Source organism: Megachile rotundata, chromosome 13 (genome assembly GCF_050947335.1).
Source record: "Megachile rotundata isolate GNS110a chromosome 13, iyMegRotu1, whole genome shotgun sequence".
Lineage (NCBI taxonomy): Eukaryota > Metazoa > Arthropoda > Insecta > Hymenoptera > Megachilidae > Megachile > Megachile rotundata.
In genome coordinates, this window is record NC_134995.1 from 9,411,735 (window position 1) to 9,439,650 (window position 27,916).

A 27,916-nucleotide genomic window follows, 5' to 3' on the forward strand; every position below is an offset into this window, starting at 1 on the left:
TTTAAATTCTCTTTAAATTCTTCGAGTTTTAATAATAAATTTGAATGACGCACAAGGTGCGTCTTACTGAAACAGCTTATACACGTTATATAAATTTTACATTAATTTTATGTTTCTTTCGAAATGTAATCGTATTAACTATGACATGTATACATTTAAAAGACTTGGCTATTATTATACTGAATAACAGTGACGCACCACGTGCGTCTTACTCTTCTGCCCCTATTAACAATTTATACATGTCATACAAATTTTACATTAATTTTGTAGATTTGCAAATTGCATATTTTTAAATTCTCTTGCAAATTCTTCGAGTTTTAATAACAAATTTCAATGACGCACCATGTGCGTCTTACTCTTCTGCTCCTATTAACAGTTTATACATGTCATACAAATTTTACATCAATTTTACAAATTTGCAAATTGCATGTTTTTAAATTCTCTTGTAAATTCTTCGAGTTTTAATAACAAATTTCAATGACGCACCAGGTGCGTCTTACTAAACTTACACTATTAACAGCTGATACAGGTCGTACAAATTTTACATTGATTTTGTGTTTCTTCCGAAATATAACCGCATTAGCTACAACATGTATATATTTAAGAAACTATTACTTGCCTATTATACCGAATAACAGTGACGCACCAGGTGCGTCTTACTGAACTTACTCTATTAACAGCTTGTACACCTCATACAAATTTTACATTGATTTAGTGTTTCTTCCGAAATATAACCGCATTAGCTACAACATGTATATATTTAAGAAACTATTACTTGCCTATTATACCGAATAACAGTGACGCACCAGGTGCGTCTTACTGAACTTCCCCTATTAACAGCTCATACATGTCATACAAATTTCACATCCATTTTGTTCTTCTTCCAAAATGATACATAAGTACATTAACTAGAACTTGAGAACATTTAAAAAACTTCACTATTTTCATTACAAAATAAAAATCAAACTTGAAACGTGTTCGAATCCACAACAGTTTCGTACCCTAATTTTGTACACGACCGTAAATAACCCAAATCGAACGAAGAAATCGAAGAACACGAAAGCGTAGAACATTCAATAATCCCAAAAACGCTTGGAGCTAATGGCAGCGAATTGACGACGTGTATGATTCAAGACGTCGAGCCAGATAGCAAGCAACCCTCATCCAAAGTTCGTAATGGGCGTTAAAACGCTCCCCTCGAGAACTCGATCCCTTCTACGAGACTGTTACTTTCGCCCACGCATTCCTGTCCGTCGAAAATCAAGAGAATAATTAATCGACGAAACGATTGACCGAGAAACAAAACTGGGCGACGAGAAAGAAGAGCGAACTTTTTTACGACGAATCGATGTGCGGTACACGGGCTATCGATTCGATCTGTTGTTTTAAATCAGCCCCATAGAGAAGACCGATAATCGACTGGGGAAGGAAAGGCCGGACGATCGAGTGGCGAGATCATTTATTTCGCCACGATTGCCGATCGATAAAATGGAACGTGACAGGAGTTTGAGCAACCACTCTTTCCCAAATGGGAATTCGCCGAGGGAACAGACTGGCCCGCGTATTTTCGCGGACGTATATAATAACTGTACAGGGTGTTCCGCTTAAAATGTTTCTCGTGCTTTCAACGTTTCCGGGAAAAATTCCCTTTGTGCGCGGCTCCTCGGGATTTATAGGGGAAGTGATACAGGGGCCTCCCGTAACCGGGAAAACGATGATTCTACCCGCGAAACCAAGTCGAAGAACGAGAGGACGAAATTGTATCGTGTCAGCTTACATTTTCGAGCAAAATAAGTGCCCGCTTGTTCACGGGCTGCTATAAATTTGCCCGGACGGCCGGATGCAAAGGAGGGTCAACCTGGATAAGTGTACAGATGTAAACTCGGAAATTGGTTAATTCATGAACCGGCCTGGATTTTCACGTCGGTAAATTTTCGTTTTTTTACGGTTTTCTTAATTATTTCATTTTCTGCATTTTCTTCATTTTGTGGATTTTCTCAATTTTATGATTTTGTGGATTTTCTGAATTTTCTTAATTTTGTGGATTCTCTGAATTTTCTGAATTTTCTGAATTTTCTGAATTTTCTCAATCTTCTCAATTTTTTTGAATGTCATCAATTTTCTTAATCTTTTGAAGCTTCTGAAAGTATCTCAATTTTCTGAATATCTGAATTTTCTGAATTTCTTAAGTGTCCAAATTTTCAAGCTTCCCAAATACAAAAAACGATAAAACCAAAAATCCACAAAAATGAAACGTACAAAATCTACAATGATTCTTATACAACCCATACAACCTAACCTAACCGAACCCATACAATCATTCCTCTTTCCTCCCTCATCCAAACGCAGTAATAGAAGGAGAGTCTACTGTACCGTAGAGTCCCGTATCACTGTTCGATATTCGCAAAAATGCTTTCCACTGTTCTAAAGGTGCAAGTATTTCCCTGTAACGAAGTTAGAGAGGACACCATGTAGAAAAGCACAGCAAAACGTAAAGGAAGAAACGAGTGTTCGTTCCTCCTCGTTAAAGCGATCATCCCCTCGAGCTAGTGTCATTCTACGCTCACATACGCTAAAGCTAGCACTGTAATTTTGCATTTACAGTCGCCGTAGAAAGAAAAAGAAGAAACACGTACCGATGTCAAACCATGAGTTGGCGCGTGAATAGGTCACATGTCTCAATTTTTAAGTTTCTAATACGTTTTCTACATTTCTGAATTTTGCAATTTGCAAAAGGAAAATTTCTATACCTCTGAATATCTGAATTTGTTAAGAAGGCATTTTCAACTTTTCGTGAATGAAGATCACACAATGTAATAATACTATAACAGCTTATCCAGCCTTGTGTTACCTAACCTCAAAATATTTCAACTAAAGCGCTCAGGACTAAAGGCGTCAACACTAAATTAGATGATGATAAGACAGAAATCACAATATTCATGAAAACGGTGTGAACCACGATCATAAAACCTGTAACAGTCATGACAGAACTGACAGTAACGACGATAGAAACCATAGCAGTAATTCTGGTAATGATAATGGTGGTAATAATGATGATCATCATGAAAGTGACGTGTTAATAACAATACTAGTACCGATAACAGTAGTAATAATAATAACGATGATAGTAAAATAGTTATGATTACAGCAAAAGTAAGGGTGACATAGATTTACGGAACCCATCAAGATCTCAGATTTCTTATTTCAAATTATGAAAATTATTAAAAAGCTTTCGTCAAAATGTGTAATAACTTTCATCGAGATGAAGAATCATTGTGTAAGCTAGTTTGAGTATTATCTACTATTTATTTATTTTTATAGTTTCGTTTCAGTTCAAACATAAGTGGTCATTAAACGTCCGTAAATCTAAGGTTATTGCGGTACTGTTGACGCATCGGCGTGTTAAATCGTCGCGAATATTCTTTTTATACTGTAAAGATGGCGGGACGTCGCAGGCACCGATGTCAACCTACGAGTTGGCGTGACACAGATATTCAGAAGAGATTGCTCAGAATCCTATTCAAATTTTCAAATTTCTAATAGGTTTTGTACATTTCTGAATGTCTACATTTTCCAATTTCCAAGAGCCTGTCTACACTGCCATTATTCTGTAACTATGAAATGTAACTATGTTCACGTTGAACTTCTTTGCATCCCCAACTCGTGGGTAGACACCAGTACAGTCGGAGATCACCTTTTGTCCACGTTTATACAACATCTGTAATCAAGTTTCCCCTTTAATCGACGAAAAGATTGCCGGTTGAAGTCCGCGTTAAAATTACTGCACAAAAGAAACTGCAATCTCGCGCGTGATCTTCCGTTTTTCTTTGTTTGGCAACAAGTATCGCGGACCAGAAGAAATTTAACGCGAAACAGAAAGAAAACGAACGCTCGTTGTCTCCTGCACAGTTTTGCCGGCTGAATGTAACCGAGTTGTGTTGCCAAGACGCGAAAAAAAGGAAAATATTGTGCATATTTTATGCACCAGAACGAAGGAAAACACAGGAGCTGTGTTTACAGCAAACCTTAGCGGTAAATATTTTGTCGTATGTTTTTGTTGCGGAGATATTCGCGTTTAAACGTGCGCTACTTTTAATGTGGATTTAGCGAGATTAGGGCGGTGGTCGAAATATTATGTCGTTATGTTTTAGTAGTCTGTTCGATGCTAGAATACTTTGATTGCTTAATTTTTGGTAGTTAAAGTATTTCGAGTGCAAAATTTTCTATTATTTTTTTGTTAGGTTAGGTTTCTAACCTAACTAACGTAACTTTGTATTATTTTCTGGTTAGGTTAGGTTTCTAACCTAACTAATGCAACTTTCTATTATTTTTTAGTCAGTTTGCTATTTTCTTGAAGTAATTTTTTTTTAAGTAATTTTTTGTTTAGTAAACGTATTTTTATTACTAAATTTTAATCTTCAGTTATTAAATTTTTAGTATCATAAATAGTAAAAATTTACGTAGCACAATTCGATATCTAAAAATTGTATCCCCAATAATTCCTGAAAAATTAATAAAATTGAAAGTAATTCAATAAACAATCTTCAGTTTCAGATAAAATAGAAAGTGTGTATAAATTTTATTCCGTAGCCACTAAAGAGCTACGATTTATTTGAAATATCGTGAAATTTTATTCGACTGTAGATTATTTACGACGCGAAAGATTCATGGTACCGCAATTGAAACAATAAAAGAAACGACAGGGTCATCCTCAAATATTTATTGCCGATACTAGAAAAGATAACGAATTATGGCACGATAGAATATTTATATATAATTCCCCTTTTATATAACGTTTATGAATATCAATAACATTGCTCGGGTATTATTCTATCTTTACGTCTGCTTCATTTCGATTGATTTCCTTTATTGTTCTAAATTTCAGGAGTTCGGAATTCACAGATTCTAGGATTTTATAGTTCTAAAATTATTAGAAATCTAAATTGCAAGATTTTTAGAGTTGGGGGTTAAAATATTGAAAAATTTTAGGGCAAAAAATTTCACAAAATTTCTATGTTTCTGCATTCCCAAATTTTTAGATTCCAAAATTAGTAAATTATAGCCTTGCAAAATTCTCAAACTCCAAAGTTCCAAAATAACAAAATTACAAAGTTCCTAAATTCCAAAATTCCAAATTTCCAGTCCCTAAATTCCACCACTTCAAAACTCCCAAAATTCCAAAATTCCAAAATAACAAAATTACAAAGTTCCAAAATTCAAAAATTCCAAATTTCCAAAGTCCCTAAATTCCACCACTTCAAAACTCCCAAAATTCCAAAATTCCAAAATAACAAAATTACAAAGTTCCTAAATTCGAAAATTCCAAATTTCCAGTCCCTAAATTTCACCACTTCAAAACTCCCAAAATTCCAAAATAACAAAATTACAAAGTTCCAAAATTCAAAAATTCCAAATTTCCAAAGTCCCTAAATTCCACCACTTCAAAACTCCCAAAATTCCAAAATTCCAAAATAACAAAATTACAAAGTTCCTAAATTCGAAAATTCCAAATTTCCAGTCCCTAAATTTCACCACTTCAAAACTCCCAAAATTCCAAAATAACAAAATTACAAAGTTCCAAAATTCCAAAATTCCAAAATTCCAAATTTCCAAATTTCCAAATTTCCAAAGTCCCTAAATTCCACCACTTCAAAACTCCCAAAATTCCAAAATTCCAAAATAACAAAATTACAAAGTTCCTAAATTCCAAAATTCCAAATTTCCAGTCCCTAAATTCCACCACTTCAAAACTCCCAAAATTCCAAAATTCCAAAATAACAAAATTCCAAAATTCCAAATTTCCAAAGTCGCTAAATTCCACCACTTCAAAACTCCCAAAATTCCAAAATCCCCTAATTCAAAAATTCCTAAATCTCCCTACAATTCAACATCCACATCTAACCTCCCAATGCTCCCCAAAACCTTACATCAACCAACCTAACCTGTCAAAGCCAACATAACCTGTCAAAGGCAACGTAACCTAACCACACAAAGCAACCAAGTAAAATTAAAAGCGAATGAATATGTATGAAGCGTACTTGGAAGATGGACGGGATTTTTATCGGCGTTAGAATAACGATAAACGTTCAAGCGGTGCCAAAAATGTCACGCTTAATATAATAGTCGATCGATCAACGAGTTGACCCAGGTCTGGATGTCGAGAGTCTCGAGCCGAGGACAGAGATCGAGTAGGATAAGCATCGTTGTGCTTGATACGGCGGAACGGGGTAAGAAATCTTAATGATGAAAATCGCGACGCTGTCTTGGGAGAATAATGATCATTACTCGGTTCTTCGTGCACTTTTCCGTGTTGTTCACCAGCTACAAATTCGCGAATTTGTCAGGAGTTTAACCTAATCAGAAACACCTGGCGAGACCACTCCAAAGAAGAGACAAAGAACGGCGGAAAGAACAGCGTCATAGAATCGCAGACGTCCTCGAATCTCCGAAGGAACAGAATTTCCAATCAACCGTACAAACGAAGCTCCGCGGATTTCGGTTTACCGTTGTTTCCGCAGAGTACACAAGCTCTCGCTTCGTTGAATGGCTTCGCTTGCGTGTCTCCGAAATCAAAATACCGCGTGTACCATGTAACGCGACGCACGTAAAAGAACAAAGTTTCTTATCCGTGTTCGCAGCTCGGATTATCAGTCCGGAACGTCGAAGCGCGTCTGGTGACGAAACCGAGAAGCTCCGGATCTCAGTCTCTCCTGCGAAAATGGACGAGACAGCAACAATTTCGCCGACGCTGATTTTCGCGCGAACAAGCAACATTTTCCCGCGCTTTCTTTCCCGAAGTGTTCTTCGCATAATCGCGCGGCTCGATACGGCGCCCGATCCCGCGACTTGGCCCTCGAAACGTTGTAAAAATATATTTTCATTTTTAATAAAATGTCGAGGGGCGAGCCGCAAAATCGGGTCGATGGCGCGAGGAATATTTTGGGAAAGTAGGAGAAAATGTTGCTTCTCGAAAATCTTGCGTCGAAACTGTCCTCGTCTCGCCATAGAAGGGGAGACCTATGAGGGTCTTGGGTGGTGAGGGTCTTTGTGAAGGGAAAGGGTGGTTCTCGAAACTCTTAAGAGAAGTGGTACATAATTATTTGATCCGTGATTTTTTTCAACGACCCTAAACCAACGGAGACAGTCAGGTGATTTGCTGAACCCGGAAAAAGAAGGCGAAAACGAGGAAGAGTCTACGATAAACTGAAAATCAATAACCACCGTGCAAAATACTCGAGGACCGAGGAACAAAACCGCGTTAATACCGTCAGCGAAAATACCACGGAAATAGAAAGGATTAACGTCTTAACCATAAGCTGCGCGACCGGGGAAAGAAGAGAGTAACGAAAGAACAAACGTTTAGCTACTGAACACGGATCCCTTGTTTAAGAGGTTAGACTACTCTCGACGACTTAAAAAATTATACATTTTTTTTTAATTTTTATAATTCTCGGTGACGCTAAGCTTCTTTCGGTTTTTTTTTTAAAGGAGACGAATTAGTAAAGCAGAGATTTTCAGTTCCTGCTGTAATAATTAAATGAGGAAAAGATGTAATTAAAACTGTGAAATACAGATCTTTTCTGGGACTGTTTTGTTTGTACGCGAGAACTTTTGTGTGAAGTTCTTAATTTTAATAAATAAATTTTATAGGAAATGTTGTCAGGTTGAGAACCTCTGTAAAAGAAAATTAAAAAGCTAAACTGAATGTGTTGTCTTTTGTGGAATGACTTAAATTAGATATTTGCAAGAAATATAGAATAATTCCTCAGGTCCGAAATTCAGGGTCGTAAAATTACATTAATTTGTTTAAATTATGCTGCGGTGCTTGACATTCTAAAGAGAAGCTTCGTTATTTACAAAAGTATTCATTTAATATAAAAAACACTGTTGCGAGTACTCGACGGACAGAAGTGCTCGTTATATGACTAATAAAGTGGGAATAACTTGACCCAGTTGGGAAAGAAACGAAAAAATAATAAGTACCTTCATTTCTCCTACTTTACTAGTTTATAACTAAAGATATTGATCACTATAATTTATTATAGCCTGTAATTCAACAGAGTCGAAATTAATGTGACAATTACTGAAACAATAAAAATAAGACAAAATATCACTCATACAAAATAATAGAAAGTGTTAATAAAAAATAATAAAATGTACAAATGTAATAATATAATAAAAAAGTAATAATAATATAATAGTAAATATCAGAATAAAGAAAGAATGTATTAATAAAAAATGAGAGACAATAATAAAGAAAAGAATGTAACTCTTGTTCCCAATATGGCGTCAGTAAACTTTTTAAGCTTCGATTGTTGTTCTCGAAGTTCACCTAAATTTAGGGATATAACTTATGTTTATTAGGAAATTTACTTGAAGACTACAATGTTAGTAAGCTCTCAAACTCCACGTTAAAGTTTGTTGCGATGTTTGTACAGCGATAGAATAAATTCCCTTCTAGATACTGTTGAAACTTTCGACATTAATATAAAATATAAATTGTAATAAACGTTTTAATATTTTTGTATAACAAGCTACATATTTTGTAAACATTACGTTAAGAATCTAAACTTTTGTGAATGTCAAGCTTTGCAGGAATAATTAGTTTCAATCTGTAGAGTCTTGAAAAAACGACCGCCATTTTGCAGCGAAACCGCGCGAAATTCAATTCGTAAATAATGGTGCAGCTTAACTACAAGACAGAAATTACCTACACAATAAATTTTAATAATAATAATAATTACAAATATATTCCAAATTATTAAAATTTAAAAATGAAATTTTAAAGTTTTAAAAAGTGGCTTAAATTGCTGACCTAAACTTATTATTTCTGCCTGTGATTAGATCTCCGGATTTAACAAAGGAAATCAATCATGGTTATAACAAAGTCTCGCTTTAAGACCCATGAATCTACTAATTAACATCCACGACTTCTAAAATAATGAATGAGAACTGTGATTACTAAAAAAAATTGATGTGTTCACGATAATGTAGTTGAAGAAGTAAAACGTTATCTCCCGAATCAGTTCTTAAATAAATATAAAATAACCATTTGAAAATCAATCAAAGTGAAGGGTACTTAACTAAAACTCGATTTAATGAACTCCGTTGTACACCCTTATCGTGTTACTGTACAAAGAAATTATAGATTAATATAGTTCATTACACGTAAAACTTTACTGATCGAATCAGTTACACGCGAACAGTTACCAACGTTATTTTTAACTGATCAGGATTTACAGTAACTCATTTAATTAATTTCCTTCAGAAACTCGAGGATAATTTATCAAGCACCGACTGAAATTTCGCGGAGCCGGTATTACGCCATTTATAGAAGTGAGCATTCGTATTTTATATTTGCTTGATATTTATTGTTGTTTTAAGGCGGGAGAGATTACAATTTTCAAATTTAATTAGAAATTAATTTTGCAGGTTTCAAATTCTAAAATTGGTAAAGTGGATTTTGTAAATTTTTGAATTGATAGACTTATTAATTTTTTATTTCTCAAATTTCTCCAATTTCTCGAGATTCTTAAATTTTTCTAATTTCTCAAGATTCAAAATTTTTTAATTTCCCAAATTCCCCAAATTCCCTAAATTCTGAAAATTCCCCCGATTTCTAAAATCCCAACATTCCTCAATTTTCCCCAATTTCTAAAACCCCCAAATTTTCCAGATTCCCAAATTTCCAAATTCTCCAACTCCCAAAAATTCCCCAGATTCCCAAAGTTCCAAATTCCCAAATTCCCCAACTTCCTCAAATTCCCCAGATTCCCAAAGTTCCAAATTTCCAAATTTCCAAATTTCCAAATTCTCCAACTCCCAAAAATTACCCATATTCCCAAAGTTCCAAATTCCCAAATTCCCCAACATCCTCAAATTCCCCATATTCCCAAAGTTCCAAATTCCCAAATTCCCCAACTTCCTCAAATTCCCCAGATTCCCAAAGTTCCAAATTCCCAAATTCCCCAACTCTCTAAAATTCCCCAGATTCCCAAAGTTCCAAATTCCCAAATTCTCCAACTCTCTAAAATTCCCCAGATTCCCAAAGTTCCAAATTCCCAAATTCTCCAACTCTCTAAAATTCCCCAGATTTCCAAAGTTCCAAATTTCCAAAATTCCCCAGATTCCTAAATTCCCAAAATTCTTAAAATTCCCACAAATTTCCCAAATTCCTAAATTTTCCAAATTCCTAAATCCCACGGTATCAAGACTATTTCCCCAAATTCTAAACTCCAAATCCCAAAATCCTTAATCTTGAAATCGCCAAACGTCGAAAATCCACCGAACCGAATCCCCTAATCCGACTATCACGTTCGCCGAAGCATAGATTTGCCATGGACTGTACATGCCACGTCCCCCAGGATATTCCCAACATTTCACGCCGTTGCTTTCCGCTCGGTAGGCGCAAAATGCCCTCCCGTCGTTATCCGGCATCCGTAAAACAAACAGTGCATCACGCCGGTTAATTATCGGCGAATAACTGCGGCATAGTTTCGGCTTATCGAGAACGAAACAGATCGAACAGGCGTCAGAAGACGCGGCAAGGAGTAGGGTATCAGCAATGCACTTACCAGACAGGTGACGGGCGCGAGCACGACCCAGCTGAGCCACCAATAGCAACGCAGGAAAAGGCCGAACCGCATTTGCATTTCGGCGATGTTACGCAGGAATTTGTTGCAGCCGTAACACCAGGATACCGCGCCAACCTCGGCGATGCCGATCAATAGTATCGCCCAAGAAGCGGTGTTCCAGTCCATCAGCGTGAACAGGTAAATACCGCCGTCGAACAGCATCGGTATAGCCAACAGCCAACAAGTGACGCATATACCGAGCACCACGTAGCTCTCGTGTTTCCGTAAATCCGGCCGTTGGTCCAATATGGCGGTGTTTATCGCTTGCACGCCTGCGAACTGTGCGTATCGTAAAAAGCAACGACCGGCTTGCGCGACCAGGCCGATGCTCGCCCGCCGGGTATTCTCGTTACCCTTTCGTGTATTTTCATTTTTCTTTCTCCTCCTCTTCTTCGTTCTACCGTTACATTTTTTCTTTCCTCTCTCTTCTTTTTTTTTTTTTGACGCGGTCCGTCTTAATTACCCTTCAGCGCACTGGCTGCGGAGAGGACAGAGAAAGCATAGAGAAAACAAAGGCTCTTTCGCTCGGTTCCCCGTGAGCTCTGTCTGTCCCTGTTCTCCGCTTTCGTTTCCGTCTTGTTCGTTTACCTTTCCACGGCTCTCTCATTCGAAGGAAAAAGGCAGGAAGAAAGGTGTGGATTTCAGTGGGACGGCAAACCATAACTCTCTCCATGATATACGAGCCCCGAGGCGGACAGAGGGCCAGGCGATGCAAAAGTAACACGGCACGATCGTCTGGCTACTTGCGAGCGCATTCTCGCCCCGCAGCTCTTTTGACGAGCGCGCCCGAAACTGCCGAGGCTCACTTGAATGGCGCCCTTCTTACGGGCCGGGGATCGCCAGGACGAAAAATATTTTGCGTTCTGATTCGCAGAGGATAAGGCTCGAAACACCCTCCACGCGAACAACAACACTCTTCAAACTTTTCAACAGCATCGTGATACGATCGGGCTTGGAAGCGCTTGTGGACGGAAGGGTTGAGAATCTTCGCGCTTGGGATATTCGGATATTTTGAAATTCGAGCTTTTGGAAATGTGGAGATTTGGGATGATTTGTGGATTTGGACATTTTGAGATTTAGCCAAAATCAAAAAAATCAGAAGTACTAATATCACTATTCAAAAATTGATTTCCACCTACGTAACGCATAAATGATCAACTAATAGAATTAATTTAACCATGGAAAGGTAAATAAAAGTCGAACAACTTGTGGACAGGTTTGTACATTCAAGTAGCTTTTTGCGCGGTGTCCCTTTGCAATTGAAACCTATCTACTCTTTTTTTAACGAGCCTTTGAGAACCAAGCTCACAGTTGAATTCTCCGGATCGATCGTTACGTTTTCGAGAGAGAGGTGAAAGAGAGAAAGAAGAGAGAGAGAGAGAGCAATATAGTGTCGTTTAATGTACTTACTTGGCTACCGATACCGAGAATGAACAGCATGGCGAAGAATAGAACAGCCCAGACGTTGGGCCAAGGCATCCGTACCACTGCTTCCGGGTACGCGATAAAAGCCAGCCCGGTGCCGCTTTTGATTACTTGGCCTATCGGTAACCCCATTTGCTTAGAGAGGAATCCCATGATGGAGAATATCACGAAGCCAGCGAATATCGAGGTGAGCAGGTTCGTAATAGTCACGAAAATCGCGTCCCTGAGGACAGAAATTATGGCCGTACCAATATCTTTGAATTATCGAATAAATATGGGTGATCACGAATTTAGTGCGTTTTTGATATGATGATTGTGTTAGAAGATCAAAGGATGGTCATATGTGTAATAAGTGTGGGTACTTAGAATGGTAAGATGTACTTAAAATTTGAATAAGATTGTACATTAAGAAGTATGTAATTTTTTCGAAAATGTAGAAAGTAGTGATGGGTTGGTGACATAGGTATTGGACTTCAAATTCAATGACCAATGTTCGTTCTAATCAAATTTGGAGGGATGATGGTCATACATGAAATAAGTGGATACTTAGAATGGTAAGATGTACTTAAAACTTGAATAAGATTGTACATTAAGAAGGATATAATTTTTACAAAAATGTAGAAAGTAGTGATGGGTTAGTGACAGAGGTATTGGACTTCAAATTCGGTGACCGGGGTTTGTTCAAATCAAATTTGGAGCAATGATGGACATACATGGTATGAGTGTGGGTACTTAGAATGGTAAGGGATATACTTAAAATTTGAATAAGATTGTACATTAAGAAGGATATAATTTTTACAAAAATGCAAAAAGTAGTGATGGGTTGGTGACGCAAGTATTAGACTTCAAATTCGACGACCAGTGTTCAAATCTCGTTGAATCAGAAATTTTTTTTATTTTAATTTTCTAACAAACTGTGACACACATGCTCCTTATTTCTCCATAATTATCCACCTAAAATAATTAAGTACATTTTCAAATTTTAAGTACAGGTGTCAACCCACGATTGAAGAGACCCAGATGTTCAGACATGGGTACATCCACATATCATCACAACGTGAGGATACAGAAGTATGTCAGATTCTGACAGATCAGTATTCATATCAGGATGACGATGTTCAGAAGAACGAAGAAGAAAGATCAAAGCTGTGAAACAGAAAATGTGTGCGATAAGGAACGAATGGGTGTAAGGTGACGTGTAAGAGCAATTAATAGCGAACGGTAAAACTTGAGCCAACCGGCGCTGGGAATTATGCTAGCCTGGTGGCGTTTGCTCATTCGACTTGCGCCATACTGATATAATTTATGCGCGATGCAACGTGCAACGAATTGTAGTCGGCCGCGAGGGGAAGTTCAGCGTCGGATAATCATGCTAATTACGACTTCGAGCAATATTTCGAGAACGTGAACCGTTCTGTCCCGGCTAGTATGATTTTACTTTAGAGGCAACGGCCGCCGCGACGGGTTTGCCTCACGAACGGCATCGTGCAAAATGAAATAGCTGACAGACGCTTTGAGCGTGTGCACAACGGTTAGATTCCCCGGTCGAAAATACCTGACCAAGCCCGGAAGCTGTAGCTTAAGCATTATGCGAGAGAATTACATTATTAGAAACTCGCCGCTGTTTGTTCGGTGCACGGAATTCCGTTCCTTGGATACGTTTCCGTTCGGAACGACCGTTAGGGAATATTAAATAGGCCTTGAATCAAAGGTTATTACTGTTGCGTGTCTTTTATCGAAAGCGGGATTAATTGATACTTGATGACTTTTGGGGCGATTGCGGTCGGAAATGATCAAGGGATGATCTTGATAACCTAACCTTGTATCTTCACATCTGGATAGTTCCTTTAGATATAAAAAGCTTAAGCTAATTTATTTTCAGCTACATAGTTCTTGTTATTAAAGATGTCATAAGTCTTTATATGACTTAGATCACCTAACATCACCTAAGTTAGTTCACCTAACATAATCGAACCTAAGTTAGACCACCTAACATCATCTATGTTAATACACCTAATATAACCTAACTTCTGTTAGATCACCTGACCTAACATAAGTTAGCTCACTTAACATAACCTAACTTAAGTTAGATCACCTTACCTAACCTAACTTAAGTTAGGCTATTCTAACAATTACATCTGTAGACAGTTACCCAAACCCTACTATTAGATTTAGAACCTAACCTAACCTAAAGCACTAACTACACAAACCCTATATCAGATGATACCCTAACCTAATCTTGACATACTTCCTCTATTTTATATATTAAATACAAAAATTGTAATAAACAAAGCATTGAGGTTTTCACCTAAATATTTTTCGACGTATTTTTGTATACAGGATGCGTATACATTGCACATAATTCTTTCAGCAGTCAAATGTTTCATTTGATACTATTTCATGAAGCTTTGATGAAGCAATTTCGGCTCTACGCACAAATCTCGGTGGGATAGAGTACTATCGATCGAAAATGATATCCTAAAAAAATATTGGCTAAAAATCCCCGATAAAGAAACCCGATAACTGCATGAAATACTGCACATCGTTATGATCCTATTGAAAATGCATGAAATAGCATCAGTTTAATACCTCGGACAAAATGATACTGGGTACTAACATATTCGATAGATATTAATAGTGGTTTATATAAATAAATACAGAAAATTGTTATATCATATTTGTGAGAGTTGTTTTTTATTATGAACGAGGTTAAAATTATGAAGTATGACATGAGGTATTAACCTCTTGCTCTATTTGAACTTATCTGAACTTATCTTACACTCGTACTTCAGCTGCAATCAATTTTACTCAAATTTTTAATACACTTCAATTTGGATATCAAGTCTAATTTTAACAATAAACTTTTTTACTAAAAATTTTACCATTAACATAATACAACTTGACCCACATAAACTCAATGTCCAAATTGACATAACTATCTTTGTTTTAATACAGTAGCTGTAGAGTGACAAATAAGTAGTGTGAAGGATTCACTATGAGAGATGGACTCACCTGTGACAGTTGTTGCTGAATTTACTGTAGCTTGAAAGGGTGATCAGTGAGCCACAACCGATTCCAAGCGAGTAGAACACTTGAGAGGCAGCTTGTCCCCAGATGGTGGTGGATGCTAGGTTGGACCAGTTGAATGTGATGAACCAAAGTGCACCCTCTCCGGCTCCGTCTAATGTCACACCTGTTTCCATGATCATATGATATATTAATATCGTACTTTTAATATATATTTGGGAATTTGGACATGTGGAGACTTGGACATGTGGAGATTTGGACATGTGGAGATTTGGACATGTGGAGATTTGGACATATGGAGATTTGGAAATGTGGAGATTTGGAAATGTGGAGATTTGGACATATGGAGATTTGGACATGTGGAGATTTGGACATGTGGAGACTTCAACATGTGGAGACTTGGACATGTGGAGATTTGAACATGTGGAGATTTGGACATGTGGAGATTTGGGCATGTGGAGATTTGGGCATGTGGAAATTTGGACATGTGGAGATTTGGGCATGTGGAGATTTGGACATGTAGAGATTTGGACATGTGAAGATTTGGACATGTGAAGATTTGGACATGTGGAAATTTGGACATGTGAAGATTTGGACATGTGGAGATTTGGACATGTGAAGATTTGGACATGTGGAGATTTGGGCATGTGGAGATTTGGACATGTAGAGATTTGGACATGTGAAGATTTGGACATGTGAAGATTTGGACATGTGGAAATTTGGACATATGAAGATTTGGACATGTGGAGATTTGGGCATGTGGATATGTGAACATGTCAACATTTGAACATGTGGACATGTGGACATTTGCACATGCAGATATTTAGACATTCAAAAATAGGAAAATTTAGAAATTATAACAATTTGGTAGTTTTGTAAATTTGGAAAGTAAATCACCAAACGCCAATCATTCTCACAACAACCATAAGTTCGATTATATTTCATGTACCGTTGAGATTTCACATAACGTTGCGAAGGAGCAGGATATTTAATCGTATCGATCTTGAATTTTCTATTACACGAAAAGCGTTTCTAGCTGCCTCTTACCTCGTATCAGTAACGCCGTGAGCATGACGTAAGGGAAAAGGGCGGTGAAGTAGACGACTTTCCCGATGGACTGGACACCACGCATCAGGCACAGGAAGCAGATTATCCAGGCGAGGGTGAGACATCCCAACAATTCCCATCTTATGCCTCCGAAATGTTCCCACGTGGCTCCCCGTACACCCAGCACATAGTCGCTGGATTCGATCAACGATAACATCCGATCACGATTACATGTTTTACCTTTCTCCGCGATTTTCTTGTTTAGCGCCGTCCATCTTGTTTAGCGCCGAACGGTGCTCAGACGGCCAACAATATAGACACGGAGCTTGTCATCCGATTACTGAGAGTCGCTGCGCGAAACGAATCAATCCGAGACACGAATAAATTCATGTACTCGTTTCGGGGAACGGAGTTAGGTTAGATAGGTGGAAAATTTGGGGATTTTGGGGAATTTTGGAATTTAGAGATTTTGGGAATTCAGGAATTTGGGGAATTTGGGAAATTTAGGGATTTGGGCAATTTGGAGAATTTGGAGAACTTGGAGAATTTGGGGAATTTTGAGAATTTTGAGAATTTTGAGAATTTGGAGAATTTAGGGAATTTGGGGCACTTGGGAAATTTAGGGAATTTAGAGATTTTGGAAATTTAGGAATTTGGGGGATTTGGGGAATTTAGAGATTTGGGGGATTTGGGGGATTTGGGGAATTTGGAGAATTTGGGGATTTGAGAATTTGGGGCACTTGGAGAATTTGGGAAATTTTGAGAATTTAGGGAATTTGGGGCACTTGGGAAATTTAGGGAATTTAGAGATTTTGGAAATTTAGGAATTTGGGGGATTTGGGGAATTTGGGGATTTGGGGGATTTGGGGGATTTGGGGAATTTGGAGGATTTGGGGATTTGAGAATTTGGGGCACTTGGAGAATTTGGGAAATTTTGAGAATTTAGAAAATTTGAGGCACTTGGGAAATTTAGGGAATTTAGAGATTTTGGAAATTTAGGAATTTGGGGGATTTGGGGGATTTGGGGGATTTGGGGAATTTGGAGAATTTGGGGATTTGAGAATTTGGGGCACTTGGAGAATTTGGGAAATTTTGAGAATTTAGGGAATTTGGGGCACTTGGGAAATTTAGGGAATTTAGAGATTTTGGAAATTTAGGAATTTGGGGGATTTGGGGAATTTAGGGATTTGGGGGATTTGGGGGATTTGGGGAATTTGGAGAATTTGGGGATTTGAGAATTTGGGGCACTTGGGGAATTTGGGAAATTTTGAGAATTTAGAAAATTTGGGGCACTTGGGAAATTTAGGGAATTTAGACATTTTGGAAATTTAGGAATTTGGGAATTTGGGAAATTTAGGCATTTTGGGGATTTGAGGAATTTGGAGAATTTGGGGAACTTGGAGAATTTGGAACATTTAGGGAATTTTGGGCACTTGGGGAATTTAGGGAATTCGGAGAATTTGGAAAATTTGGGGAATTTTAGTACTTTGGGGAATTAGTTTTAGGGAATTAATTTTGAGGGATTACTTTGCAAAACAGAAACGAAAAATCCTTAACCTTCCTAATTTTTATCCAACCTCAATTTATAAATAAACTAATTAATAAAAGTGTATCTTACTTGTAATATTCTTCCGAAGACAGTACCCGTTTATAAAGTTGTCGAAGCGGTTCAACCCTGTCGCCATCGAAACAATACGTAACATTACCTCCATGAAAACCAAGACTCTGGCAGACATCTTTCGCAGGCAAACAAGTTCTGTTATAAAATATCATCCCCGAGTCGATTTGTTGACACTCGATCTCCTGCAGTCCGCTATAACAATCTGTAAAATTCGATATTATGATCCTATATCTGAGATCTAATATCGTTTAACTCGGTTTCGCGATAATTACGAGGCAGCCATAAAACCTTCTTTAAAGGCTGCTGTTGATTAAAACGAAATGGCTGTCGTTCGCGGAATATGACGTATTATAAAACTGATACTCTTCGGTTTAATATTAAACACTACAGCTACGCGAGTGTACGTATACAGGCTGTTAAAAGAGGTTATGTCTTTGAGGATGTGATACGAGTATATTTTCTCTTCCATTTTTTTCATATTTTTCGTTCCTGCTTTTCGTGTAGAAACTCTATTTCAAGGGATGAAATTTTTGTGGTGTATGAATAGGAGAAATAGTACATTTTTATAAATATTATATGTGTGTAGTTGTATTAGTGACTGTGTATTTTAATAATATTTTAATAACAATCAATGTATGTGTAATGACAGATGTATGTATAATTCATATTTATAATAATGAATATATGTTATGGAATGTAATAAAATAATGTGGATTTTCCTCTTTGTTTTGATTATTTTTGTATGTCACTTTTGAAACGTCCTGTACTTCTTTGCTTTGACGATTTCTGTATAATTTTGGGAATGATCTGAACTTTTCCTATGTTAAGACAATTTTAAAACGTCACTTGAACATGATTTTCTTTGTCTTCATAATTTGTAGACATGACTTTTGAAACGTCCTGTACTTCCTCGTTGTTGTAACAATTTTTATATGTCAATTTTGTGAACGATCTGTATTTTTCCTATGTTAAGACAATTTTAACTTGTCACTTGAACATGTTTTTCTTTGTCTTCATAATTTGTAGACATGACTTTTGAAACGTCCTGTACTTCCTCGTTGTTGTAACAATTTTTATACGTCAATTTTGTGAACGATCTGTATTTTTCTTATGTTAAGACAATTTTAACTTGTCACTTGAACATGTTTTTCTTTGTCTTCATAATTTGTAGACATGACTTTTGAAACGACCTGTACTTCCTCGTTGTTGTAACAATTTTTATACGTCAATTTTGTGAACAATCTGTATCTTTCCTATGTTAAGACAATTTTAACTTGTCACTTGAACATGTTTCTCTTTGTCTTCATAATTTGTAGACATGACTTTTGAAACGTCCTGTACATCTTCTTTATTGTAACAATTCGTATTCATGAATTTTGTGAATAACCTGTATTTTTCCTACGTTAAGACAATTTTAATATGTCTCTTAAACATGCTTTTCTTCGTCTTCATAATTTGCAGACATAACTTTTGAAACGTCCTGTATTTTTCCTTCACTTGAACAATTTTTATACATCAATTTTTTTAAACGTCCTGTATTTTTCCTTCCCTTGAACATCTTTCATACATCAATTTTTTGAAACGTCCTCTATTTTTTCTTTGTTTTAACAATTATAACCCACCACATTTTGAACGTCCTGTACTTCTACCTTTGCCCTGACAATATTAACGCGACAACTTTTTAAACGTCCTGTACACATTCACGAGAATACTTTGTTACGATCGTCAGGAGACCAGGACTAATTATACTAGCGCTTTGTTGCCCTCCATCGTTTATTTTAGAGCTACCTCGTTCTACAAGGGATTTCCGGTTTCAAGAGCTCTCTTATGCGTTCGCACGTGCTCACGTTTTAATGATAATGTCATTAAACGTGGCAATAAGCGGCTCGAAACGCTCCTTTGTTAGTCAAACCAAGAAAAATAGAGAGACTGTCCTCGACTATTATTACAATTCTACTAATTACAACATTTAGATGCTTTCGTTTATCAACGGACTATTTTTCATAATTAACGCTTGAAATCCACCTTCATTTTCTCATGTGTGGATTTATTTTCTTCACGGGTGTTTAATTTTTGTATTTTGTAAGCGACAAAATTTTTACACTTCGAATTAACAAATATTTGTATTAACTGTGACTTTGTTTATAATCAAAGGAACTGTACAATAAAATATATGACCAATTATTTATATTTCTGTTTTAACCTAAAAATAAATAATTTTGCTGTTGATTTCAGGAATTAATGAAGAGGAAATAGTCTAACAAGAAAACAATATTTGATACCGTAGATTAGTTTAATTAGCAGCGTGCCTGTGTGAATCTAATTCGGGGATTAATGAGGCATAGAATATCGATAACATAATACGAAATAGGTAGGTATTATTCGCTATTAATACTGTACATCCCAACCCACAGCTTTCAGATCTATAACCATGTGCACAAAAACTTGTTCATTCAAAATGACAACTATTTTTTAGATAACATTCATTATGAAAAATAGTGATGATGAATAAAACCGTATTATCATTCTTTAATGACTTCTATATCTCACTACAAGTACTCAAGTTTTTTCCTTATATTATAAAGTTGCGATCTACCCTTTAACAAAATTAATATTTCGGACGTACTTCATAAGTGTACCAAGTTTGAACAAAATCGGTGAGTTCAAAGTTTCCATAAATCGCACTTACCGTTAGTATTAAAATCGTTGTCGCAGTAGGCCCACTTCAGCTTCGGCATGAACGAAACGAAAGTGTAGAAGAGAGTCCAAGCCACGATCACCATGTAGTAAACCATTACCAACAAAATGACGACGAGGGTGCCGTAACCGACACCCTGAAAAGCTGGTGCTATTCGGGTGAACGCTTTGTTAGGCCCGAGTCCGGAATACTGTCCAATTGCCAGTTCCAGAAAGAATATTGGTAGTCCCATTGTTATTAACATTAAGATGAACGGTATTAAGAAGATGCCTGTAAATGTTCAGTATGATGTTAGGTACATGTCATCAATATGACAGAGTAAAACAGAGGCGACTTTCCCTTTTGCAAAAATGGGGTTTGATTTATCGTTTCTGAATCATGAAGGTTTGATCATTTCTAAATCTTGAGTTACTGGGTTTAATCATGAAGTCTTCAAGTCCAACTTCCCAAATTAAAAAATTCAGAACTGTAAAAGTACTTAAACCCATCACTACCAAGTTGAAAAATTTAGAAATGTTAAAGTACTTAAACCCATCACTATCAAGTTGAAAAATTCAGAAATGTTAAAGTACTTAAACCCATCACTATCAAGTTGAAAAATTCAGAAATGTTAAAGTACTTAAATCCATCACTACCAAGCTGAAAAATTCAGAACTGTAAAAGTACTTAAACCCATCACTACCATGTTGAAAAATTCAGAAATGTTAAAGTACTTAAACCCATCACTATCAAGTTGAAAAATTCAGAAATGTTAAAGTACTTAAGCCCATCACTATCAAGTTGAAGAATTCAGAAATGTTAAAGTACTTAAACCCATCACTACCAAGTTGAAAAATTCGGAACTGTAAAAGTACTTAAACCCATCACTACCAAGTTGAATAATTCAGAACTATAAAAGTGCTACCACCCATCACTACCAAGTTGAAAAATTTGAAACTATAAAAGTACTTAAACCCATCACTACCAAGTTGAATAATTCGGAACTATAAAAGTACTTAAATCCATCACTACCAAGTTGAAAAATTCAGAACTACAAAAGTACCCAAACCCAATACTCCTGAATTAAAAAATTGCAAACTACAAAAACATTCAAGATTCCCAAATTGTTGAACCTGAATTTCAACGTGTCAAAATTTGACTCTAAAATCCCAAATTCCGAAAGTCGCAAAGCCGTGAGCAATACATCAATTTAAAAACGATTACAAAACTCGTTGTGCGCCGCGGCGATTTCGGCTTTCATCGATGACCGCACAGATAAACGTTCGCGGCGAATCGTTGAAATTTATCGCGTACCGGCAACGGATGTTAATTAAAATTTATCAGAGCTCTGATTAACGCATTGAAATAACGTTACAATGGAGAGGTTAAAGCGGCTCTGTGGTGCCTCTGTTTCTCTGTTCCCCCATCTTTCGTTCGAGGCTGCCGGCGAAACAATGAAGAGCGGGTCTGCGTAAACAGAAAAGAACAAAACGGCCGGAGTGGAAGTAAAATAGAATAATTAAAAGCCAAGTGTTCTCTGGATGCTGGGTCGTCTCTCTTTTTCATCGTTTAGCAAATAAACCGACGCGTCGCGACGCCCAGCGTCGGGGGACGCGACCGCGTCAACAGGCACAACCGCACGCACGCAGTCACGAAAGATTTATTAAATTTTCCCCGAACGACCCGGTCACGATCTGCCAAACTACGCTTAATTATTCGAATTAACCGCTTCGTCGCGTCGACAACGAGCGACGTGTCGCGTCTGCTCTCCTTTAGGCTCCTGCTTCCTCTTTTCGGGGAAGCTTATATGAAAAGAAAGTTTATGACATATCGACGTGGTAACATAGATTAGGTTGTAGGTCAGTGTAGAATAAGATAATTTAATATAGGGTTGTATTGACAATTTGTAGTCTAAGGGCGATTTAAGAAATGTCTAAGGGATGTTTAAGAGATTCAATCATTTCAAATCTATCACTTTGCACAATTCAATCATTTCAAAATCAACTTCCAAATTTCTAACCTACAAACTCAACTATTTCCATCAACTCAAGAATTTCAAAAGGTAGCTCAAATCTGGGACCATCAGAAAATCCATATACTTCAAATTTAATTACTTGACAAATCCAGAACCACAAAATTCACAAATTCATCGATATACTTCAGTAACAAACAAACTAAAATATCATCGAAATTCCCCCTGCAATAGTTCACGTCCCCGTTACATAATGTTCCTACACTGCTCATAATTCAGCCTGGCATCTCTCCCTATATGGCCACCCGCTGTGATACACCCTGTATGTACAAACACGTATGTATACGTACCGCCGTCATTAAGATATACGAGGTAAGGGAAACGCCAAACATTGCCAATGCCAACGGCATACCCGATGCAGGATAAAACAAACTCGATGGGGTTGGCCCAGCTACCCCGTTCAGGATCCTCTGGCAGCTGCACCAAGGCACCACCGACCCCTAGCGAAATCCTCTTTACCTGCCAATAACACGGGCCACGTCATATTTGCGTCATAGAAATTATCGCGGCGGTATACAAAGGGAAGAAGCCTGGAAATCGTGAGCTCGGAAGAGAAGATCGCGAGAGCCTCGAAGCGAATCTGAAGAGGATCCGCGAGGCGTGCGAAGCGGAAACGGGGGGTTATAGAATATGCGAGACAATACGGATGGAACGTGGATAATGCAGAAAGTGGGAAAGCGAAAGCGCTTCCGGAAGGACCGTTCAAGGTATTTACGTAACGAGATTAGAGGAACGCTCGAATCGAGCGAATTTATCTCGGAAGTCTAAGCGACTGCGAACATCCATGGTTTAAGAATATACTAGAACGGTGGACCGATACTGAGTCGACTTCCGGGGCCTCTTGCGGCGAAATACGAGAAACGGTCCCTTCTATGGCGAGACGAGGACAGTTTCAACGTAAGATTTTCGAGAAGCAACATTTTCCCGTACTTTCCAAAATATTCCTCGCGCCATCGAGCCCGATTTTGCGGCTCGCCCCTCGACATTTTATTAAAAATGAAAATATATTTTTACAACGTTTCGAGGGCCAAGTCGCGGGATCGGGCGCCGTATCGAGCCGCGCGATTATGCGAAGAATACTTCGGGAAAGAAAGCGCGGGAAAATGTTGCTTGTTCGCGCGAAAATCAGCGTCGGCGAAATTGTTGCTGTCTCGTCCATTTTCGCAGGAGAGACAGAGATCCGGAGCTTCTCGGTTTCGTCACCAGACGCGCTTCGACGTTCCGGACTGATAATCCAAGCTGCGAACACGGATAAGAAACTTTGTTCTTTTACGTGCGTCGCGTTACATGGCACACGCGGTATTTTGATTTCGGAGCCACGCAAGCGAAGCCATTCAACGAAGCGAGAGCTTGTGTACTCTGCGGAAACAACGGTAAACCGAAATCCGCGGAGCTTCGTTTGTACGGTTGATTGGAAATTCTGTTCCTTCGGAGATTCGAGGACGTCTGCGATTCTATGACGCTGTTCTTTCCGAAAGCGGGAACGAGGAAACTTGAAGCAGATTCTGGTTGAGTGGCGGGAGTGTGATTGCTGCGTAGCGATAAAAGGAGTAGGCAGTATATGTCGGTTTGAGGATGGGTTTTGGAGGTTGATTTGGGGAATTGAAGGGTGGGGATTTGAGGATTTGGAAATTTGGAGATAGAGAATGTAGAAATTTAGGAATGTAAAAATATCCAAATTTGAGAATTTGTTTATTTCAATTCAAATTATTTAAATTTGACATGTATTAAAAATTGCTAACTATGAGACAGCTAATAATAACCCGATCTATCTAGATGCAAAAGCTTGTACTGTGACATATTGCAACGTGGATTAACATAAAAACGTCGACCAGAAGACCGAAGCAGACATGCTGATAACGTTAGTGACAATGTTCGTTTCTTATCTTTGTTGTGGAATATTAAAGAGTGCATAAATGGCGCTTCTATAGTGAAGGTCGTTCAAAACAGTACCTCTATTCATAATAGTAAAATGCATATATGATTGATTTCTTATAGACTAGAGGTATTTATCTAGGGATAGTAATTAGGGATTGTAGTTATAGATATTTGGGGATGTAGAAATTCGGAATTATAAAGATTTAGAAACATAGAGATTTGACAATTGTAAAATTTAAGGATACAGTGATTTGAGATTTGTGTAATTTGGGAATACATAAATTTGAACATATAATAATTTGCCAACATAAAAATTTGAGGACATAAAAGTTCAAAAATATATGGATTCGTAGATACAAAGGTTCAAGAATAAATCAGCCTATAATAACCAAATCCACTGAGTCAAACACTACATCACAGGAAAATAGTACATAAATCTACGAATACACATATGGAATCCAAAACTGACATACAATGCACTCACACGTCTCGCGTCCCAAATATTTGAAGACCATACTAATAACACCCCACTCCGCACGACATTACCATGGCGGCGTGTCAATATAATACCCGGTAACACTGTACGCGTGAAGGATTAAGCATAACGGCAAATAAACAAATGCCGGTAGCAATCGTCGGTGCCGGTTGAATGACGCATCCAGCAACAGTACCCCAGCCTCCAAAGCTCCGCACTCAAAGGGTTGACGAGCTGCCATCACACCGTTTTCACGAGAGGACACAGGTTTTAGCGAACGGGATTTTAGCACGATAGGTATATCGCCGGTATCGAACGCGTCCCAACGGAGGGATACTCGTCCGTACGCGTGACACCTGACAGACCATTGTCCAACGACGAGTTTCCACGTTGTTGCTGCTGCAGTTTGTTGCTCTCGTATCGCAATGCCAGCTTACCTTCGGTGCGTTTTCCTTGACACTCGTCATGACAAGCGGCGTTGGAAAGGGGCGAAAAAAACGTGTTTCACAGTCGAGACGAGGTTTTCACGGGATGTGCGAGATATCGCGGTGCGTTCGACACCGCGAGCGCGATCGTCTGAACAGGTCTCGCTCTTAGACAACTATATAACGCTCAGATAATCGAGATAATCAGGCATTATCGAGAACGTGGTCGCAATTGATAAAGGTGATAGTTTGAAAACCATTAAGACTGGATTTACGAGATGCGTCATTTTCACTCATCTCGAATTTTTTGACAAAAATTACGGAAACCATTCGCACTTTTATTGCGAATTATTGTCTTGTACTGATTTTTATCGAGTGAACGAGGTAAATTTTGAAGTCTACTTTCTTTGAAAGCTTTGAAATATTGAAATTTGCTATGCGGTATACTTGTCTCTGGTGATTAGAGGAAATAGTGGTACATCGGGTAGTTTCGGGCGCGCTCGGCTTGAGTCGTGCTTCGCGGTCCGTGCTGTACTTATATAAACGGTGAGATGAATGTTCAATCAGAAGTGAATGAACCACTGTCTTTGCACCGTATATGAAGATAAATGAAGACGAATAAAAGAGATAATAGAAACTGTAAGAAATAAACAGAACAGAATATAAGTAAATGGGTAAATTAAATAAAGCAAACAGAAGACAAGGTTTATGCAAATTGGAAAACAAAAAATTTTTGTAATGTACATAAATAAAAAAATACGAATAAATGAATGAAATATGTGAATTATATATTATATATTTTTTCGGTTTCTTTTTAATTTTTGTTAAATAATTTTGTTTGTATTTTTTGTAAATAATCGAAAACTGTTATATACGTACACTTTACATATTTTATTTATTTATTTATTTATATCTGTTTGTACTAACAAGAGTCTTTAGTCTTTCCTATAATTTTACACATGTACAATGCACATTACATATTTTATTTATTTATATTTATATTTATGTATTATTAACAAATTTCTTATTTTTACAATTAACGCAAGCTTGTCTTTTAATTACAATGCAGAAACTTGCTTAAATAACGTTTAAATATTTTGGTGCTACATAAGACCATGCTGCCGTGTCACGTGATCCGAATAGTAGCGGAGAGAACCGAAGACACCCGAAGTACCACTACTCTGTTTACCGCGAAACTTATTGCCTTGACATTTACACTCTTCCACCAAATAAAATAGTGTTTTAGTCGGTAAACGGTACGGAAATGTTTGTCCCTAGCTCGATTTCGTTCGGACACGATTTGGTAATGCGATATTAAAAGCGTGGTCGAGCGTCGAATCGATCTAGCATCGTTCGCGACGCGACAGGTGTTCGAGAACGGTTTAACATCGACCGCCACGTTCTCGCCGAGATTTTGTTTGATTATCGGCGTGGTACAGTCGAGTGCAAATTTGGGGAAATGTGACAATGGGAAGGGAGGTTTACTCTGTTTTTGTATGAATTTTAAGGAATTTGAAGTGAAAGGAGTGGGTTAGGAGTTTGGAGATGTTGGAAGTTGAGGAATTAGAGTCTTAGAGATTTAGACCTAGAAATTTGAAGACATGGAAACTTATGGACCTAGGGATTTGAAGACATAGATATTTATAGATCTGGATTCTACAAACGTAGTAGTTTGTTGATCTAGGGACTTGGAGATGTAGAAGCTTGTAAATCTAGGGATTTGAAGACGTAGATGTTTATGGACTTAGAGATTTGGGGACGTAGAAAGTGGATCCAGGAATTTGGGATTTGACGATATGGAAATTTGATATTTTAGAAAATTTAGAGATTTGGAGATCTGAAAATACATTTTCAGTAAACATTTGCAAATTTAAAAATTGTGTAAAATTTTAAAATTCAGACATTGAAAAATTGAAAAATTAAAAAATCCAACAATTTGAAGCCTTCAGCCCTTGTTACTTGTGCAAATTAAAAAATTGTCCAGTTTACAAATGCATCTTTATTCAGAGGAAATCTACGTTGCAGTCGAGTACACGAAAGCCGCTAAACCGCGGCATAAGAACAATAATCAACGCGTGGCACGATAAAACTGTAACAGCGATTGTTTGAAGAGTTTCCTTAACAGCGATAAAGATCGATTCGGTGCTGATAAGACGACGCGATATGATTAGACGTTTATGAATTTGATCGTAGATTTTTTATACAATCAAATTTGTGTACCACATTGTGTATCACTTACTGTGCGTGTCTCGAAAGAAGTCTCATGGAAAGAATATCGGATTAGTTGGTCAAAATGAAAGAAATACTATTCACATCAAACCTATAACTGCACAATGTATACATTCATTCTTGTATATATTCTAAATAAACAAAAATAAATAAATAACTGAGTGAACATAAAATTAGTGTACGCAATTAGATTAATAATCGAACAAAGTTTAATTGTGTATTTAAAGAGAAACTCTTCTTAATAAATTTAAAATAAATTTGTGAAACAATTATTTAAATCATTCAGTACTTTTAATTAGTATCTATTAAGAACTTCAAGTAAATAATCGCAGAATATTTGTTTTAGTCCTGTATAGTTTCACGAGACTTCTTGTGAGGCACACACAGTTCATCGGAATTGAATTTATGAAATTGATCGTTCGAAATGTCCGATTACGTTGACGTTC

At 37.4% G+C, this 27,916-nt stretch overlaps 1 protein-coding gene across 3 annotated transcripts in view; it reads right to left on the reverse strand.

The window, feature by feature from the left end:
- Positions 1 to 26,011, reverse strand: part of LOC100880575 (sodium- and chloride-dependent glycine transporter 1) — a 30,662-nt gene extending 4,651 nt beyond the window's left edge. Inside the window, exons 1-8 of one of the 3 annotated variants that reach the window (XM_076538804.1) lie at positions 25,254 to 26,011; positions 22,754 to 22,922; positions 20,444 to 20,722; positions 17,752 to 17,956; positions 16,134 to 16,327; positions 15,072 to 15,252; positions 12,045 to 12,282; positions 10,575 to 10,913 (exon numbers count right to left, since the gene is read on the reverse strand). In XM_076538804.1, coding sequence (XP_076394919.1) covers positions 10,575 to 10,913; positions 12,045 to 12,282; positions 15,072 to 15,252; positions 16,134 to 16,327; positions 17,752 to 17,956; positions 20,444 to 20,722; positions 22,754 to 22,922; positions 25,254 to 25,283 — 1,635 coding nt within the window. In that variant the 5' untranslated portion in view covers positions 25,284 to 26,011. Of the gene's footprint in view, positions 1 to 10,574; positions 10,914 to 12,044; positions 12,283 to 15,071; positions 15,253 to 16,133; positions 16,328 to 17,751; positions 17,957 to 20,443; positions 20,723 to 21,806; positions 22,137 to 22,753; positions 22,923 to 24,825 lie in introns of those variants that run through there. The other 2 variants (XM_076538805.1, XM_012290024.2) reach the window with 2 other exon arrangements.
- Between the last annotated feature and the right edge of the window lie 1,905 nt (positions 26,012 to 27,916).